The sequence below is a fragment of the Bos javanicus genome, chromosome 4 (genome assembly GCF_032452875.1).
Source record: "Bos javanicus breed banteng chromosome 4, ARS-OSU_banteng_1.0, whole genome shotgun sequence".
In the NCBI taxonomy this organism is placed as follows: Eukaryota; Metazoa; Chordata; class Mammalia; order Artiodactyla; family Bovidae; genus Bos; species Bos javanicus.
In genome coordinates, this window is record NC_083871.1 from 81658323 (window position 1) to 81676917 (window position 18595).

The following is an 18595-nucleotide window of genomic DNA, read 5'->3' on the forward strand; positions in this document are numbered from 1 at the left end:
TGCCAGGGGATCTTCCCAATAAGGACTGAATCCCAGGTCTCCCACTTGCAAGTGGATTCTTTACTATCTGAGCTACCAAAAAAGCCTGGTGTGTGTACTGAAACACACACACAGAAATCCTATTTTAAGAGAAAATTCACTATAACAAGTTTGTTCATTCCACTTCTTTGTAGGAAAAAAGAAGAATTCAGTACTTATAAATTTTCCAAAGGAAGGACATTTTTACTTTTAATCATTAAAACTTAGTTGATTCTTTTAAACAGAACTCTAAAATACAGTATGATTCCTTGCTTTATAATTCAATTTCTTTTGATAATGCAGAATCATCTTTATAAACATTACTTTATTGCTGCATGCTATAACTGACTTCAAAGTTTCTATGCATAAGGTAGTCTCCCTTATACTAAGTGGCCTCAAACATCTATACTATTTTATATATTGGTTTATATCAACAAGGAACTACAAAAATTAAATACTGGTTCTAAGCACTATTTATTAGTAAAATATATGATGACCTCTAATATAATTACTTTTTCCTCTGCTCCAAGACTTTTAAAACTTTCTCTCAGGTGACTCATTACAATCTGAAAGACTACACTGCTAAATCTGGCCCCCAAAAAAGGATAATTTCTACAGAAAAATAACTTGGGGGGGGAGGGGGGCAAAATATAGGTGTCACATAAGTCTTAATAGAACAAAATTTACTAATTAAGGTCAAGGTACTTTCCATCTGATTACTAACAACATAAAATTTTACTGAACAAAAAAATCTAAATCCCCCCATATTACACAACATAAATACTAAAAAAAAAAAATTTTTTAACATATATATGTATACACCTTGTTACCTGAACTCATATCTTAACATTAGTCTATATATAAAATGAAACCAAAAACAAGATGAAACAAGAGCATGATAAATTCAAGTTTAACTTTTTCCTGAAACTTCGTCAAGTTATACATTAGAAGAGAAACACGAATTAAGTACATTCCATAGACCCAAAGATCCAAAATACTTGGCATTCTTACCAGTGTCTTTATCCCTGGCCTTGTAAACTTGTCCATAGGTGCCTTCTCCAATAATCCCGATGATATCAAATTTATCCACGCAGCGTTTTCCCCAGTCAATATCTTTCTCTTTGATTTCACCAAAGCGAGGCCCACATATTCTATCAAATATAGTTCTGAAGTTTTTATATACAATCAAGCAAACTGAATAAACTATTTAATACGCAGTATCCACCCTCCACCCAATTTTAAATCTTTTATTTCCCCTCACCTTTGTATATTAGTGATCATCTAAGACAAGTAACACTATGAGTTGGTACTATAAATCTTCATGAAAGTCAAGTTATTATTTCTGCATACTGACTTTCCTTCTGTAGACTAACAGAATAGGAAAGAGAAGTAAAGTGTTTATGAAGGACTTTCAGAAATACAATGTAATTTTTCAGTGAGTGGACCAAAGCAACACCAGTCCAAAGAGTCAAAGCTCTCTAATCAACCACCAGAGTGTTTTCTTTTTCCTTCACTGACAACAAATCTATACGTACTTGCTTTCAAAAGTCAAGTTTAAAAATCCGAAAATTACCACAGATCTAACTATAAAGCATATTAACATATAAAGCATATTGAGACTTATGGCTCAATAAAACCATCTTAAAAACAGAAGCACCAGAAAGACTTCAGTCAAGAGAATACAGAAATATTAATATAATCATCCCTTAGGAATCCACACTTTTTAAAAAGTGTGCATTATGTATACAACAAATATTTGACGCTCATCAAGAAGATATGTAACTCTGTAGTATTTTAATATTCTGGCAGGTAATAGTATTTAAGTAATTAAGCTACAATACTCAAGGACAGACTATTTTAAAAGTTTTCTAGCTTTATACTCTACACTAGAAAATCACTTCATATTCTTATACTAGACACTACCTGAAACAGCAATTCTAAAATCAGATCTAACTCAAAGGCTTACTCACACTTTTCTTTGGTTAAGTTAAAAAAAAAAAAAAAAGGAATCGTTCTCTTCTCCTTAACTGACGAACAGGTTACAAGGGAAAGAGTTATCTCTAGGCACTTACTTGAAGCTAATTTAGGATACAGATTTCAAACCTTCTTCCACTCCACCTCTTGCAAAATGAAGAATATATTAGTTATGGGAGCAAATGGAGCTAAAAGGAAAGGAAAACATAGCAGCTCGCCCATTTCTAATTTTGTTTGGGCTCACTGAATGCTGACTTCCACCTTGCCCAATTTCAATATTTCTGTCATTTAAATATATTAATTATAGAAGTTTTCTTCAACACATATAATATCCCAAGAAATCAATACATTACAAACTGAGAAAAAATTGTGGTTTTATTAGTCACTTTAAGTAAGAACTCAGGCAATTATGAAAAAAATTTCCAAAGCTCCAATAAAATTTATTCATATACTTAAGCTGAAAAAATACACTTTTTTAAAGTCTTAATTTTATATTTTATAATTTTTTTTCTGATGATAATCATCTCTGGCCAATTTAAGAGCAGGTAGAAAGCAAGCACATACTTAGGCCTCCTTTTATTATGTAACTGTGTTGCTGTTTTCTTTTCCTCTGGACTCTTTGAGAGATCATCTCCTCCTGGTAGCTCAGGGGGCAGTGGTAAATCAGCAAGTAGACATCGCAGTTTCTTTTCTACTTCTTTTTTAACCGCTTTTACTGAAATATTTCCTCGCAAGCTAAAAAGGAATCATGAATAAACACAGAGTTTATTTCACTGAGAAATAAAAATACATTTATGAAATATGCAATGGCAAAAGACTAGTTTACTTTCCAGCTATATTCAACTGCAAAATACAAAATTTAGGAATAAAAATGATACAGAATTATATTTTAAAAAAATGGAAAACTAAGAAAAATATGGAATTCAGTTACTAATAATGTATGAATATTGGTTCATTAATTGTAACAAATGTACCATACTAAAAACACTGTTAGTTGTTAATAATGAAACCGAGTGCAAGGTATATGGTAACCCTCTGTAATATCACTGTAAATTTTTGTAAATACTAAAACTGTTCTTTAAAAATGTTTCTTTTTTAATGATACAGAATTACTATAAAACTATAAAACTTAAAGCCAAGCAGTCATGCTTTACAGGAAAATTCATTAGTTTTAAAGCATTTGGTTTGATTCTGGTAGAGAGAGAAAAAGCCATTTTGTTGTAAGAAATAAACCACATGCTATTATTTATCTTGCCTATTTAAATAACCCCAGGGAACTAATTTAGGGCTTCCCAGGTAGGTCAGTAGAAAAGAATCCACCTGCCAATGCAGAAGATGCAAGAGACCTAGGTTTGATCCATGGGTCAGGAAGATCCCCTGGAATAGTAAATGGCAACCCACTCCAGTATTCCTGCCTGGAAAATTCCATACACAAAGGAACCTGGAGGGCTACAGCCCACAGGGTGGCAAAGAGTCACACAGGCCTGAGCACGCACACAAAGAACTGATTTAGCTTCATTCCTTTTCCGAATAAATTTTTCTTGAATTGGACAATGATTCTTTTTTTTAAAGTTTTTTTAAGATTCTAGTTTATCAGAATTACAGTTGAAAATTAAGCTCAGTTTTATACTTTTTATGAATATATTAAGGGCTCTGATTTTTTTAAGTATATGTTAACCTGGTAATTATTTTAAACCTCCCAGACATTACAAATATAACACATTGGAATAGAATCTTAAAATGATAATAAAATTTGGACTTCACATACTTCCATTTTATATATAGAATTTTATTTATTTATTTTTGGTTGTGCTGGGTCTTTGTTGCTGCATGCAGTTTTCTCTACTTGCGGCAAGCGGGGGCTACCCTGTTGTTGCGGTCCACAGGCTTCTCATTGCAGTGGCTTCTCTGATTGCAGAGCACAGACTCTAAGGTGCTCAGGCTCGGTAGCTGCAGCTCCCAGGCATAGAGCACAGGCTCCATGTTGTGGCACGCAGGCTCAGCGGCTCTGTAGCATGCAGGAGTTTCCCTATCAGCGATTGAACACTGTCTCCTGCACTGGCAGGTGGATTCTTTACCACCGAGCCAGTAGAGAAGCCTTACTTCATATACTTTCATGACAGTTATGAGTCCCAGAATTTAAAAAATCTAGTGAAACTAAACTGCTGTAGTCAGAAATGACTACTGATGTTAACAACTTGTCATTTTACTTAATTATCACTTCTCCTACTTACGTTGAACATTAATATTATTGTACAATAAGTATATGGATCTTTTAATACCATCTGATAAAAACTATCAATAAAATTATGACTTTTCTTCACAACACCAAGTTACTTACTAGAAGGTAATCTCTAATAGGGAAAAAAAGCTCAAAAGGAAATTGGATTGCAGTTTTATTTCTATAGTAATGGTGTCATGCAACCTACTTTTCAATTTTAATGTCCCACCATTTAACAAATATTCACTGTATATGTCCATGTGCTAGGTGTTACATAAAACACTACAGTTTAACAAGAGAAAAAAATTCACAAAAACATTAAGATTCAGTTCTTCTCAGAAAGCAGCTTTCAGTCTTTTGGAAGACATCAGTAAGCAGCAGGATACAGTACTACACACACTGATTTCCAGAGTAATATAGGAAAGGGTAGCCAACTCAAGACTGAAAGACAGTAAAAGCTTTTTTCTAGAAAAAGTATCACTTGAACTGTCTGAAAATAAATCTATTTAAAATAATTTATTTAGAGAACTGTAGTCTCTAACTCATAATTAGACTTTAGTCAAAAATTCGCTTGTACAAAAACAACATGAGGGAGGAGAGTAGAAGTCTTATTTTACTTACAATTTAGCATGTAAAAGACTGCCTATATTCAAATACATCATTATATGAACTATTAAATTCAGCAAGGTTCCAAGACTTAAGAGAAATGAAATATTACTTCCCAAGAATAACACTATATAATTTAAAATATATTAGCACTGAATACTTGCAATAACCAAATAGGATATGTAATGATTTTTTTGTTGTTTCCATATACTACAGTAACAAAAAACAATAAAATGCCTTAACAAGAAATGTATAAGATCAAGAGAAGAAAATTAAAGCATGATTGATAAACATAAAACTAGACAAGAATGAAGAAAGAAATGATGTTTTCATATGGGAAGTTCCAATTCTGTACAGCTGTCAGTCTCCAAATTAATCACTGCATTTAATCAAGTCCCAAACAAAAAATCAAGCAAGAGAAATCAAATGATTTAAAATTTATCTAAGAATAAAGGAAAAAATACCAACACTGGGCCCAAATTCATTCACAGCAGCATTGAAGTTGAGGCTGAAGGGTTGGGTTGTTCACTAAACAGTCATTTACTCCATCCCTTCACTTTTACATTACCTGCCCGTGTCTAATTTTTATATATGGCACCAGAAATCAGTGAGATAGAGTATTCAATAAATGATGTTAGCAACAACTGATCTATTAGTCCACAAGGTGGTGGACGAGAGTGGACAATCAGACCATGTCTTTCTCCCACGTATAATAAACAGAAACAAATATCTGTGAGATGTGAATCAACCTTTAAAAACTTTTTAAACCTGTAAGTTTTAATGGAAAAATGACAGATCCAAATACATTCAAAATGGAAAACATTCACACAGCCAAAACAAGTTAAGTCTCAAAGACAAGCAACACACTCTGACAGGCACAGATCAAGATCCTAACATAAGGGGTACCTATAAATCAATTAAAAAAATAATAATAATCTTAAGGAAAAGTCAGCATAAGACCTGAACAAGCAATTCACTGGAAAAAATAAATAGCCAACAAATGTTCAGAAAGATGCTATATCTCAATAATCAGAAAAAGGCAAAATTAATCACATATTTTAAAGATTTTCAATATTTCAAAATTGGCAATATTTAGTGATACTGAAAACATTTTATATATTTGGCTACATAAATTGACACACAATCCTACTAAGACACAATTTGGTAGTTTCTATCAAATCTTTAAATGTGGATATTTGACCACATAACTATCCACATAAATTGCTCGTGTGTACATAAAATATTAATGTATAAGGAGTGTTTAATAGAAAACAATTATAAATCTAAATATCCATTAATCAACAGCAGAATAATTAATAAGAAAGTCATGCATCCACTTCCATGTGTTGGAATACTGAATCTACCTCTACCAACATGGAAAGATCTCCAATACATTAAATTTCAAAAGAAGAGAGGAAGAATATTATTATAACTGGTATGATCCTCATTTTTTAAAAAAGATGATTAGATGTATACATATAGTTAACAGTCCATCTTATGATTTCAGAGAGAAATAGATTCCAGGGCTGGGAGAGAAAGTTCAAAGTGAGTTTTTTTTGGATGGGAAGTAAGACTGCACTCCAAAATAAAAGGGGTCATATCAAAAGGACAAAGAAGTTGGCTTAAAGGAGCTCCCACTCGCCAAATTTCAGACAATCATATTTGGAACAACAAAAAGAAGAGTGGCTGTAACTGGTGTTAAATCAATCTTTGGCCACATATGTCAGTAGTAGTACTCAAGAGTCTTAAAAAAGTTCTATATCCTTGAAACATACAAAAACATTCAAAGCAAAAAAGAGCAGAGACACAATAAAAAAAGAAGAAAGCAAAGAAGGAGAGTCAAAAAAAATTTTAATGACCAAGTATGGAATGTGCCACCATCTTATTAAAAACAGATGCACAAAGAATACCCTTCTTAATAAGCAGTCACCACCTGGGCACATATCCTGAATTCTTACCAGTAAAATTTACCCCTATAGCACATATGAAGAGTAAAGTAGAGAATACCTAGTCTCACTGGTCCAGAATCACTAGATTCTCAGCAACAGGCTTATTTTCTTACTGATGAAGTGACTCAGTTCTGGACTCATGCCCCTCTGTGCTGGGCAACTTATTCCAGGACTCATCAAAACTATAAATCATTACTGTTATGTCCCTTCAGTGTTCCTAACAAAAACAGTCAAACCTGCAAATATCACAATTAGAAATAGTATAACTAGATAACACCTGATTAAACTGGATGGGGTCCCTTCAGCAACATTTCTGATTGTACTAAAAATACAAAAGGGCATGAAATTATAATTTATTTTTGTTTAAATTACAAAATTTTCATAAAGCTAGCCAAAGTGAGTGCTTGAAAGACCTGCCCACATGGCATTTTTATCAACTTGTTTTCAAATTCCCTAAAGATGCCAGCTAGAAAAATTGCCCATAGAGTTGTTTTTTTAACAAAAAGGGGAGTAGGAGTTATAATTTCTTCATAAAAATAAAAATGAAAAAGGTCAAGTCAATAGGCAAATCACAAGCAGCATCAAGTTTCCATTCGAGCACAAGTTGAGAAACATTCCTAAAACTGCGTTTACATTTAGTCATTCTTACCTTCATCCTCTTTAAACTGTTTCAAAATAAAGTACTAGCTACACCCCCAACAACAGAAATTTATAAATAATTTAAAGGAAAGCATTAATACATTATGACATTTCTGTAACATGTAATTAATCTCTAGTTGCAAAAAATTAAGTCAATAAAAAACTAAAAAATCATATATTCATAAAGGGACCTTTATAAGGTCAGTGAAAACACTTAGAAATAAGCAAGATAATATGATATTATCACCCAGGACAGATTCTATTATAAAATGTCCTGTCTCTGATAACATCAAAGAATATCAGCCAAAGAAAATACTGACATTTCTAATTTCCAAACTCAAGCTGAAACATATATTATATCCCATGACAATGGCAATTTTTACCTGGAATTGTTAGCATAAGCTATAATTTTTTCATCCTATAAGCACTGTGCTTCATTTTAAGTTGTATACCATAAAGAAAATTAATTCACTTACTAAACAGTCTTTCATAAAGTTTCTTGAGGGAGGGGTCAAATAATCTGTCATTTCAAACTGAGATTTCTGTTTCTTTAACCAGTCACAACAAACGTTTCTGCACTTACCTGTCGGCATCTTTATCTTCAGGCAGCATGGGAGGCAAAGGTAAGGGTGGTAAGGTAGAGGTCACTAAAGCCACGTGTTGCTCCTTCTCCTTGGCTCCTATGCTTGGTGTAAGTGGTTTCGTTTTCTCTTTAAGAGATACTGGTTCCTCCTTTGTAGCAGCAGATTTACTCTCCTTTCCAACTACAACTGCCTTCTTGGTGGCTTTATCTACAATCAAATTATTATCCACTTTTGTTACCTGAAGAGGTGGCTTTGTTTTTGCCTTGTCATTTTTTAAAGTTCCACCGCTTGAGGGAGAAGGTGCATGCTCAGTTTTAAGTTTCTTCACATCCTTCACATGGTTGGTTTGTGATGCACTGGCACCAGTTTCTGTGTTCCCCTTGGTAGGTGTAGAAGTGCTGGCAGCTTTGGCAGCTTTGGCAGCAGCCTCAGCAGCCTTGGCTGCTTCTGCGGCCTTAGCGGCCTCTGCAGCGCGTGCTGCCTCTGCAGCTCGTGCTTTCTTATTCTTGTTCAATTCAGCTGCCAGGCTACTCTTCAGAGTTAGTGTGCTAGGAGAAATGCTAGAATGACGACTTCTGGATCTAGACAATCTATGCCTGCTACGGGATCTTGAATGCCTAGATGAATATGGGCTTCTGCTTCGTGATTTGGCAGACCGTCTGGTGGAAAATAATTAAGATTTAGTCAGTAATTCAGAAAAGTTCAATTTGCAATATACAAAACTGCTAACTTGAGCCTGTAAATTAAATAGAAAGTATTTAATTTCAAAATCACAATACAGTTTTTGGAGAGAATTTTTAAAAAAATAAAAAGTGCTTTTAAGTAAAATATCATCTAGTGGCTATACATTTCCTGAAAACAGAGTGAATGCTTGATTCTGGTCTGATCTACTAATGCTCAAAGGTAAAGCTGGATGAAAGCTGGATGAGAAGAAATACAGTAAGAATTAGGAGCAAAAAATATGAAAATACAATCACTGCTGTCTCAAGAAAACAGAAGCAGTCACTAAGGATACATCAATGGTAGACGTGGGAGAGTGAAGTCTGACCAGTCTTTCACCAGGGAGATAATTTCTGCATCTCAAAAGCAGTTCATCCATAAGTTCAGAAGCAAGCAGTGCTCTGTCTACACCAAGAATGAAAAGAGTGAAACCTCTCATTTGACAGTAAGTAAAAAAAGTCTAAATCCTGGGAACTACTGAACAATGACTGTTCACTTCTCATAAATCATTGAAGTAAAGAAAAAGTCGCTCCATCGTATCCAACTCTTTGCGACACCATGGACTATACGGACCATGGAATTCTGCAGGCCACAACACTGGAATGGGTAGCCTTTCCCTTCTCCAGGGGTTCTTCCCAACCTAGGGATCAAACCCAGGTCTTCCACATTGCAGTCGGATTCTTTACCAACTGAACCACAGGGAAGCCCAAGAAACTGGAGTGAGTAGCATATCCCTTCTCCAGCAGATCTTCCCAACCCAGGAATCGAACCAGGGGTCTCCTGCATTGCAGGTGGATTCTTTAAAACTGAGCTAACAGGGAAGCCCCCAAAATCACTGGGAAACACAAATACTAATGTGTATTCAAAAGTATGGTGGCAATCAAACTTCTTATGAAACAAATGCAGCACGGCAACAAGAGAAATAAAGCTGAGCTTTTCAAATTCACACCTTATCAAAACTTCTAAAAAATACAAGACCAAGGCACTACTGCAGTACCTTGTTACGGCTCACTTAATGACCACATCAACCCCAGTAAAGTATCTGCGGTTTAGAGATAAGAAATTGAATCTAAAAGTTTACCTTAAGTCAGTCCCCCTCTGATTAGTAGTTGTCCTGGTTATTATCTTACTGCCATTACCCCATCCCTCCAATATTCCTCTGCCCACTCTGCGCCGAAAGGAAGCAGACCTGAACAGCACCTCCTCAGTTCCAGTGCTGTCCATCACTGGCAGAGAAAAGCTGGATTACTTCTTTCCAATTCCCTCCTTCTTACTGGTCATATTTTCTGACAGACGCTGTGTCCCTTTATCACCCATGGCTCCTGTCAGGTACCCACTTCTTCACAGCTCTCACTAGGCTCTAATGACTCTATGCCTTCCTTGCCCTTTCAAGCTTCCCTCTGTAACCAGTGAAAACACATCCTTTGTCATTTTCGTACTCCATCCCTATCTTTGTTCTCCTCCTGAACCATCTGAGCTGGATTCAGTCATCTTCTAGAACCCAACTGCATGCCAGGTATTAAAACCAGACCTTTTGATTCTGAACTAGGTAAAGTCACATTCAACACATTAACACACTACTGCTCAACATTCAGAAAACTAAGATCATGGCATCCGGTCCCATAACTTCAGGGCAAATAGATGTGGAAACAGTGGCTGACTTTATTTTGGGGGGCTCCAAAATCACTGCAGATGGTGATTACAGCCATGAAATTAAAAGACGCTTACTCCTTGGAAGGAAAGTTATGACCAACCTAGAATGCATATTAAAAAGCAGAGACATTACTTTGTCAACAAAGGTCCATATAGTCAAAGCTATGCTTTTTCCACTAGTCATGTATGGATGTGAGAGTTGGACCATAAAGAAAGCTGAGCACCGAAGAATTGATGCTTTTGAACTGTGGTGCTGGAAAAGACTCTTGAGAGTCCCTTGGACTGCAAGGAGATCCAACCAGTCCATCCTAAAGGAGATCAGTCCTGGGTGTTCATTGGAAGGGCTGATGTTGAAGCTGAAACTCCAATACTTTGGCCATCTGATGCAAAGAACTAACTCATTTGAAAAGACCCTGATGCTGGCAAAGATTGAGGGCAGGAGGAGAAGCGGACGACAGAGGATGAGATGGTTGGAAGGCATCACTGACTCAATGGACATGGGTTTGGGTGGACTCTGGGAGTTGGTGATGGACAGGGAGGCCTGGCGTGCTGCAGTTCATGGGGTTGCAAAGAGTCGGACATGACTGAGTGACTGAACTGAACTGATGGAGACAGTTCTTACTGAAATCAAAATATTGGGATTCAGTAAAAAAAGGCAAAGAAACTCCTAAGAACCTATAATTAAAATGGGAAGAGAAAAGGAAGAACTGGAAATTTTTGTTTATAACTGGCATTCATGTTATTATGTAATATATAATGTATATTATGAATACATTTTACAATTCTAGTATGAAGACAAATAATGGTTAGATTTAGTATAAACTCAATACAAATTCAACTTCTCCCTCGTTCTTTCAGAAACATTTTAAAATGTACAGAGGGCCAATTAGTGTTCAGTGCTGAGCTAGTGTTTCAAACTCTATACTTTGAGGTAAAAGGGAATATTGGTTTAGAAAACACTTTAACAGTTATGGTTAAATACTCATATACATCAATCATTAAAATCATAAATGAAATTATAACTATTTATGGAAATGAGGGAAATGTTTGGTTAAATATAAACTAATAAGCTGGTTATAAACTATCTCAGATAACTTTAATATAAGAGCCAAAAGTGTCATATTATGAAACATGCAGCCACACTTTTAATTTCCTCTGCCTTCAGAATCTTGGACCTCAAAGTAAGTCTGCTATGCCATGATTCTATGCCCTCATCAGATACTGAGCAGAAGAAGAAAGGCACACAGCAGGAGACAGCAAAGAAACTGTCATCTCATCAGAGGTAATAGCACAGAACTTTTCTTAAATTAACTTTCCTATACTTGTTGTCAGTTCCATATAGATAGAAATTATACGTAAGGATGGAGGTTCGTGACATTGTACAGGGGACAGGTCAAGATCATCCCCATGGAAAAGAAATGCAAAAAAGCAAAATGGCTGTCTGAGAAGGCCTCACAAATAGCTGTGAAAAGAAGAGAAGCGAAAAGCAAAGGAGAAAAGGAAAGATATATGCATCTGAATGCAGAGTTCCAAAGAACAGCAAGGAGAGATAAGAAAGCCTTCCTCAGCGATCAATGCAAAGAAATAGAGGAAAACAACACAATGGAAAGACTAGAGATCTCTTCAGAAAATTAGAGATACCAAGGGAACATTTCATGCAAAGATGGGCTCGATAAAGGACAGAAATGGTATGGACCTAACAGAAGCAGAAGATATTAAGAAGAAGTGGCAAGAATACTCAGAAGAACTGTACGACCCAGATAATCACGATAGTGTGATCACTGACCTAGAGCCAGACATCCTGGAATGTGAAGTCAGGTGGGCCTTAGAAAGCATCACTACAAACACAGCTAATGGAGGTGATGGAATTCCAGTTGAGCTATTTCAAATCCTAAAAGATGATGCTGTGAAAGTGCTGCACTCAATATGCCAGCAAATTTGGAAAACTCAGCAGTGGCCACAGGACTGGAAAAGATCACTTTTCATTCCAATCCCAAAAAAAGGCAATGCCAAAGAACCCTCAAACTACCGCACAATTGCACTCATCTCACAGGCTAGTAAAGTAATGCTCAAAATTCTCCAAGCCAGGCTTCAGCAATATATGAACTGTGAACTTCCAGATGTTCAAGCTGGTTTCAGAAAAGGCAGAGGAACCTAAGATCTAATTGCCAGCATCCGCTGGATCATGGAAAAAGCAAGAGAGTTCCAGAAAACATCTATTTCTACTTTATTGACTATGACAAAGCCTTTGACTGTGTGGATCATAATAAACTATTGAAAATTCTGAAACAGATGGGAATACCAGACCACCTGACCTGCCTCTTGAGAAACCTATATGCAGGTCAGGAAGCAACACTTAGAACTGGACATGGAACAACAGACTGGTTCCAAATCAGAAAAGGAGTATGTCAAGGCTGTATATTGTCACCCTGCTTATTTAACTTATATGCAGAGTACATCATGAGAAATGCTGGACTAGAAGAAACACAAGCTGGAATCAAGACTGCCGGGAGAAATATCATAACCTCAGATATGCAGATGACACCACCCTTATGGCAGAAAGTGAAGAGGAACTAAACAGCCTCTTGATGAAAGTCAAAGAGGAGACTGAAAAAGTTGGCTTAAAGCTCAACATTCAGAAAATGAAGATCATGGCATCCGGTCCCATCACTTCATGGGAAATAGATGGGGAAACAGTGGAAACAGTGTCAGACTTTTATTTTGGGGGGCTCCAAAATCACTGCAGATGGTGATTGCAGCCATGAAATTAAAAGACGCTTACTCCTTGGAAGGAAAGTTATGACCAACCTAGAATGCATATTAAAAAGCAGAGACATTACTTTGTCAACAAAGGTCCGTCTAGTCAAGGTTAAGATTTTTCCAGTGGTCATGTATGGATGTGAGAGTTGGACTGTAAAGAAAGCTGAGCACCGAAGAATTGATGCTTTTGAACTGTGGTGCTGGAAAAGACTCTTGAGAGTCCCTTGGACTGCAAGGAGATCCAACCAGTCCATCCTAAAGGAGATCAGTCCTGGGTGTTCATTGGAAGGGCTGATGTTGAAGCTGAAACTCCAATACTTTGGCCACCTCATGCAAAGAGTTGACTCATTGGAAAAGACCCTGATGCCGGGAGGGGTTGGGGGCAGGAGGAGAAGGGGACGACAGAGGATGAGATGGCTGGTTGGCCATCACTGACTCTATGGACATGAGTCTGAGTGAACTCCGGAGCTGGTGATGGACATGGAGGCCTGGCGTGCTGCAACTCATGGGGTCACAAAGAGTCGGACATGACTGAGCAACTGAACTGAAATGAACGGAACTGAAACTTTACTTAAGAAAACAAAGATAAAACCCCAACACAAGTAACTCCTCTAGCATATCGATTAGTCTCTTCTGCCAAGAATCTGTATAATGAAATTATCGGAAAGACAAAAAATGTTTGATTTATAAAAATCGTATTTCAGAAAAGACGTTTTTATGGTATTGGATCTCTGTACCAAATGAAGTTCTTCTAGACACACTCTCCTTTCTTATCCAATTCTATATTGCTTCAAAGTTTTCTTAACTTTTGCAATTTTCTATCCTAGTAAACTTGTATCCTCTAAGATGTTTCATATTTGGTAATAAGTATCAATTATGTATTTACTGTTTATGTGCATGCATGCTAAGTCTCTTCAATTGTGTCTGACCTTTTGCGATCCCATGGACTATAGCCCACCAGGCACCTCTGTCCATGGGATTCTCCAGACAAGAATACTGGAGTGGGTTGCCATGCCCTCCTCCAAGGGATTTCCTGACCCAGGGATGGAACCTTCGTCTCCTGCACTGCAGGCAAATTCTTTATCACTGAACCACCGAGGGAAATCCTCACCGTTTATAACAACACATTTGGGGAATCTAAAATTAAATAAAAACACAAAACTCAAGTTTAGGTCTTTTTTTTTTTTTTAACTGATGATCTAATACTTCAGTCAAAGTAAAGAGGCTGAGAGAGAAGTGGCTCAATATAAAGTGGATCGAATTAGAGAAGTAAGATGATATAATGAATTATATCGTTACAAAAAGAACTTAAATGGATGATAGACAGCAATTCCATGTTTTACAAATATGGTTTTTCTTTTTAAAAATGGTTTTTCTAATTTTTTGCACTGTAAAATTTACAGTGAACACATATTACCTGTTTCTTGTTTGCTTTTAATGTTTTATAAGAGCTTACAGAATCTCTTTAGGCTTCCCAAATTCATACAACACAAAGCAGAACTAGGATTAAAAAAAAAAAAAACCAACTGGTTAGTGCTCACTGTTAACTAGATTAGAGTTTCTTAAAGAGCATGGTGTACTGTTCACTTCACTATGTCACCCAATCTTTCCAAGACTCTAGGTCTTCTGAAATTGTATGTAATTAGCAAAGAATGATTCTTAAAAACTTTTACCGTAATAATATGAAATCCCTCATTACATATAATACAGAACAGCAGTATCCAAAAGAACTTTCTGGGATGGTGGAAATGGTCTAGACATTTGATGTCTATTAGAGTAGTAACTATTCACAATATTGAAAGTGAAAGTCACTCAGTCGTGTCGGATTCTTTGTGACCCCATGGAATAGTTCATGGACTTCTCCAAGCCAGAATACTGGAGTGGGTTGTTCCCTTCTCCCAGGGATCTTCCCAACCCAGGGATCAAACCCAGGTCTCCCGCATTGCAGGGGGATTCTTTCCCAGCTGGCTGAGCCACCAGGGAAGCCCAAGAATACTGGAGTGGGTAGCCCACCCCTTCTCCAGCAGATCTTTCTGACCCAGGAATTGAACCGGCATCTCCTGAATTACAGGCAGATTCTTTACCAGCTGAGCTACCAGGGAAGAACCCATTCACAATATTATTTTGGCCTAATTTTACATGCTAGTAGCTTATTTTACATGCTAGTAGCTATGTCCATTCAAAAACTTGTCTCTAAGCCCCCTAAAAAGGTATGAAATGCTTCCCATGCAAGAATGGCTCAACATATACGTGAATTAAGAAATGTGATACATCACATTAATAAAATAAAGGATAAAAATCATGTGTTTGATAAAACTCAACATCCCTTTATTATAAAAATTAAACATTATGGTTACTGGGTGAAAGGGAGGAGAGACAGATAAATTGGGAGACTGGGATTCACACATACATGCTATTATATATAAAATACATAACAAATAAGGACTATATAGCACAGAAAACTCTACTTAATATTCTACAATAACCTACATGAGAAAAGAATGGAAAAAGAGTAGATACACATATATGTATAACTAACTGATTTTGTTGTACAGCAGAGAGTAACACAGCAGTGTAAATCAACTATACTCCAGTAAAAACTTTTAAAAATAAAAACTAAACAGACTGGACACAGAGGGACATACCTCAACACAATAAAGGCCATACATGACAACCCACAAATAACATTATACTCAACAGTGAAAAGCTGAAAACTTTTCCTCTAATATCAGGAACAAAATAAAGATACCCATTGGTACCACTTTCAACCAACATAGTATTGGAAGTCCTAGTCCGAGCAACTGGGCAAGAAAAAGAAATAAAAGGCATCAAAATAAGAAAGGAAAAACTGTCTTGTTTGCAGAAAACGTGATCTTATAGACAGAAAAACCTTTAAAGACCCCACCAAAAACCTGTCAGAATATTCAGTTCAGGAAAGGTGCAGGATCCCATCATGGATCACTGCCTTGTGGTGGTGAAGGGGCTTGCATAACTCAATGAAGCAATGAGCCATGCCATGCAAGGTAGACAGGTCACAGTGAGAGATCTAACAAAACTTGATCCACTGTAGAAGGGAATGGCAAACCACTCCAGTATTCTTGCCATGAGAACTCCATAAACAGTATAAAAAGGCACAAAGGTATGACACCAAAAGATGAACCATGCCCCCCACCCAGGTTGGAAGGTGTCCAACATGCTACTGGGGAAGAGTGGAGGACAATTACTAATTGCTCCAGAAAGAATGAAGCGGCTGGGTGAAAGTACAAATGATCCTCAGTTGTGAATGTGTCTGGTGGTGAAAGTAAAATCCGATGCTGTAAAGAACAATACTGCATAGGAACCTTGAAGGTTAGGTCAATGAATCAAGATAAATTGGACGTGGTCAAGCAGGAAATGGCAAGAATAAACATTGATATACCATCACCAATTCAATGGAGATGAACTTGGGCAAACTCCAGGAAATAGTGAGGGACAGGGAGCCCTAATGTGCTGCAGTCCATGGGGTTGCAAAGAGTTGGACACGACTTAGTGACTAAACAACAACAACAAAGTTGCAGGATACAAAATCAGTATTAAAAAAAAATCAGTTGTCCTTCTACACACTAACAATGAACTATTAGAAAAACTAAGTAAGAAAACAATCCCTTTTAAATAGCATCAAAAAGAATGAACCAATCAGGAATAAATTTAACCAAGGAGATGAAAGAAATTGAAAAAGAAATAAATGGAAACATCTGTGCTCATGGACTGGAAGAATTATTCAATCATCCATACTCCTCAAAGTAGTCTACAAATTCAATGCAACCCCCATTAAAATTCCAATGGCATTTTTCACAAAAATTGGGAAAAAAATACTAAAATTCATATGGAACCACAAAAGACCATGAATAGCACAAACATTCTTGAAAAAGAAGAACAGAGCTGGAGACATCAACTTTCAGATTTCAAACTATATTACAAAGTTACAGTAATCAAAATAATTGATTACTGTATTGGTAATTGTATTGACATAAGAACAGAGATTCAGACTAACAGCACAAAATGGAGAGTCCAGAAATAAACCCTTGCATATATATGGCCAATTGATTTTCTACAAAGGAGTCAAGAATACACAACAAAGAAAGAATGATCTCTTCAATAAATGGTGTGGGAAAACTAAATGACCATATGCAAAAAAATAAAACTGGACCTTTATTTTATACCACACACAAAAATCAACTCAAAATGGATAGAGACTTGAAGATAAGATCTGAAACCATAAAATTCCTAGAAGAAAAATAGGGGGTAAACTCCTTGATATTGGTCTTGGCAATGGTTTATCAAAAGCAAAAACAAACACATGGGACTACATCAAAATTATGCATAGCGTAACTTATGTATAACAATCTTACATTTCTTATGCACAACAAAAGTTATGCATAGCAAAGGAAACCACCAAAAAACAAAAAGTCAACCTATACAGCATGGGAAAAAATGTTCTTGATAAGGGGTTTATATACAAAATACATAAGGAACTCATACAACTCAGAGAGCAAAAAAATCAAATAACCCAATTTAAAAGTGGGCAAAACAGACTTCCTGGCAGTCCAGTGGTTAAGTCTCCATGCTTCCATAGCAGGGAGTGCAGACTTGATCCCTGGTCAGGGAACTAAGATCCCACATGCCACTCTGCGCAGCCGAATAATTAACTATAAAAAGCATTTATTTAAAAAAATATGGGCAAAGGACTTGAAGAGATTTTGCAACACATCCAAATGGCTAATAGGTACCTGAAAAGGTGCTTAGTATCACTAATCATCAAGAAAACACAATTCAAAACCACAATGAGAAGGTATCACACATCTGCTTGAATGTCTACAATCAGAAAGGTGCAAAACACTGAATGCTGGTGAGAATGTAGAGAAAAGGGAACCTCAGTACACTGACGGTAGGAATGCAAACTGATACAACCACCACAGAAATCATATGGAAGCACATCTAGAAGTCAAAAATACAACTACCAGCAATCCACTTCTGTGTATATTCAAAGGAAATGAAATTACTACCTCAAGAGGTATCTGTACAGACATACCCAAAGCACCACAAAAAGCAAATTTACAATAAAGCAAGTCACACAAATGTTTTGGTTGCCCAGTGCATATAAAAGCTATGTTATACTATACTGTTGTCTATTAAGTGTGCAATAGCATTATTTCTAAAACAAATACATACCTCAATTTTAAAAACTACTGTTGTTGGTACCTCAACATAATAAAGGCCATGTACAACAAACCCAAGCAAACATTCTTCTCAATGGTGAAAAACTGAAACCATTCCCTCTAAGATGAGGAACAACACAAGGGTGGCCACTCTCTCCACTATTATTCAACAGTTTTGGAAGTCCTACCCAAGCAATTACAGGAGAAAAAGAAATAAAAGGCATCCAGGTTGGAAAAGAAGTAAAACTCTCACTGTCTGCAGATAACACGATA

The 18595-nt window shown here is 36.4% G+C and overlaps 1 protein-coding gene across 4 annotated transcripts in view; it reads right to left on the bottom strand.

Annotated features, from left to right (window-relative positions):
- CDK13 (cyclin dependent kinase 13) overlaps nucleotides 1–18595 on the bottom strand; it is a 125623-nt gene that overhangs the window by 82778 nt on the left and 24250 nt on the right. For all 4 annotated transcript variants that reach the window (XM_061415377.1, XM_061415375.1, XM_061415376.1 and 1 more), the window contains exons 2-4: nucleotides 7991–8650; nucleotides 2557–2727; nucleotides 1030–1169 (exon numbers count right to left, since the gene is read on the bottom strand). In XM_061415377.1, coding sequence (XP_061271361.1) covers nucleotides 1030–1169; nucleotides 2557–2727; nucleotides 7991–8650 — 971 coding nt within the window. The remainder of the gene's footprint in view (nucleotides 1–1029; nucleotides 1170–2556; nucleotides 2728–7990; nucleotides 8651–18595) is intronic.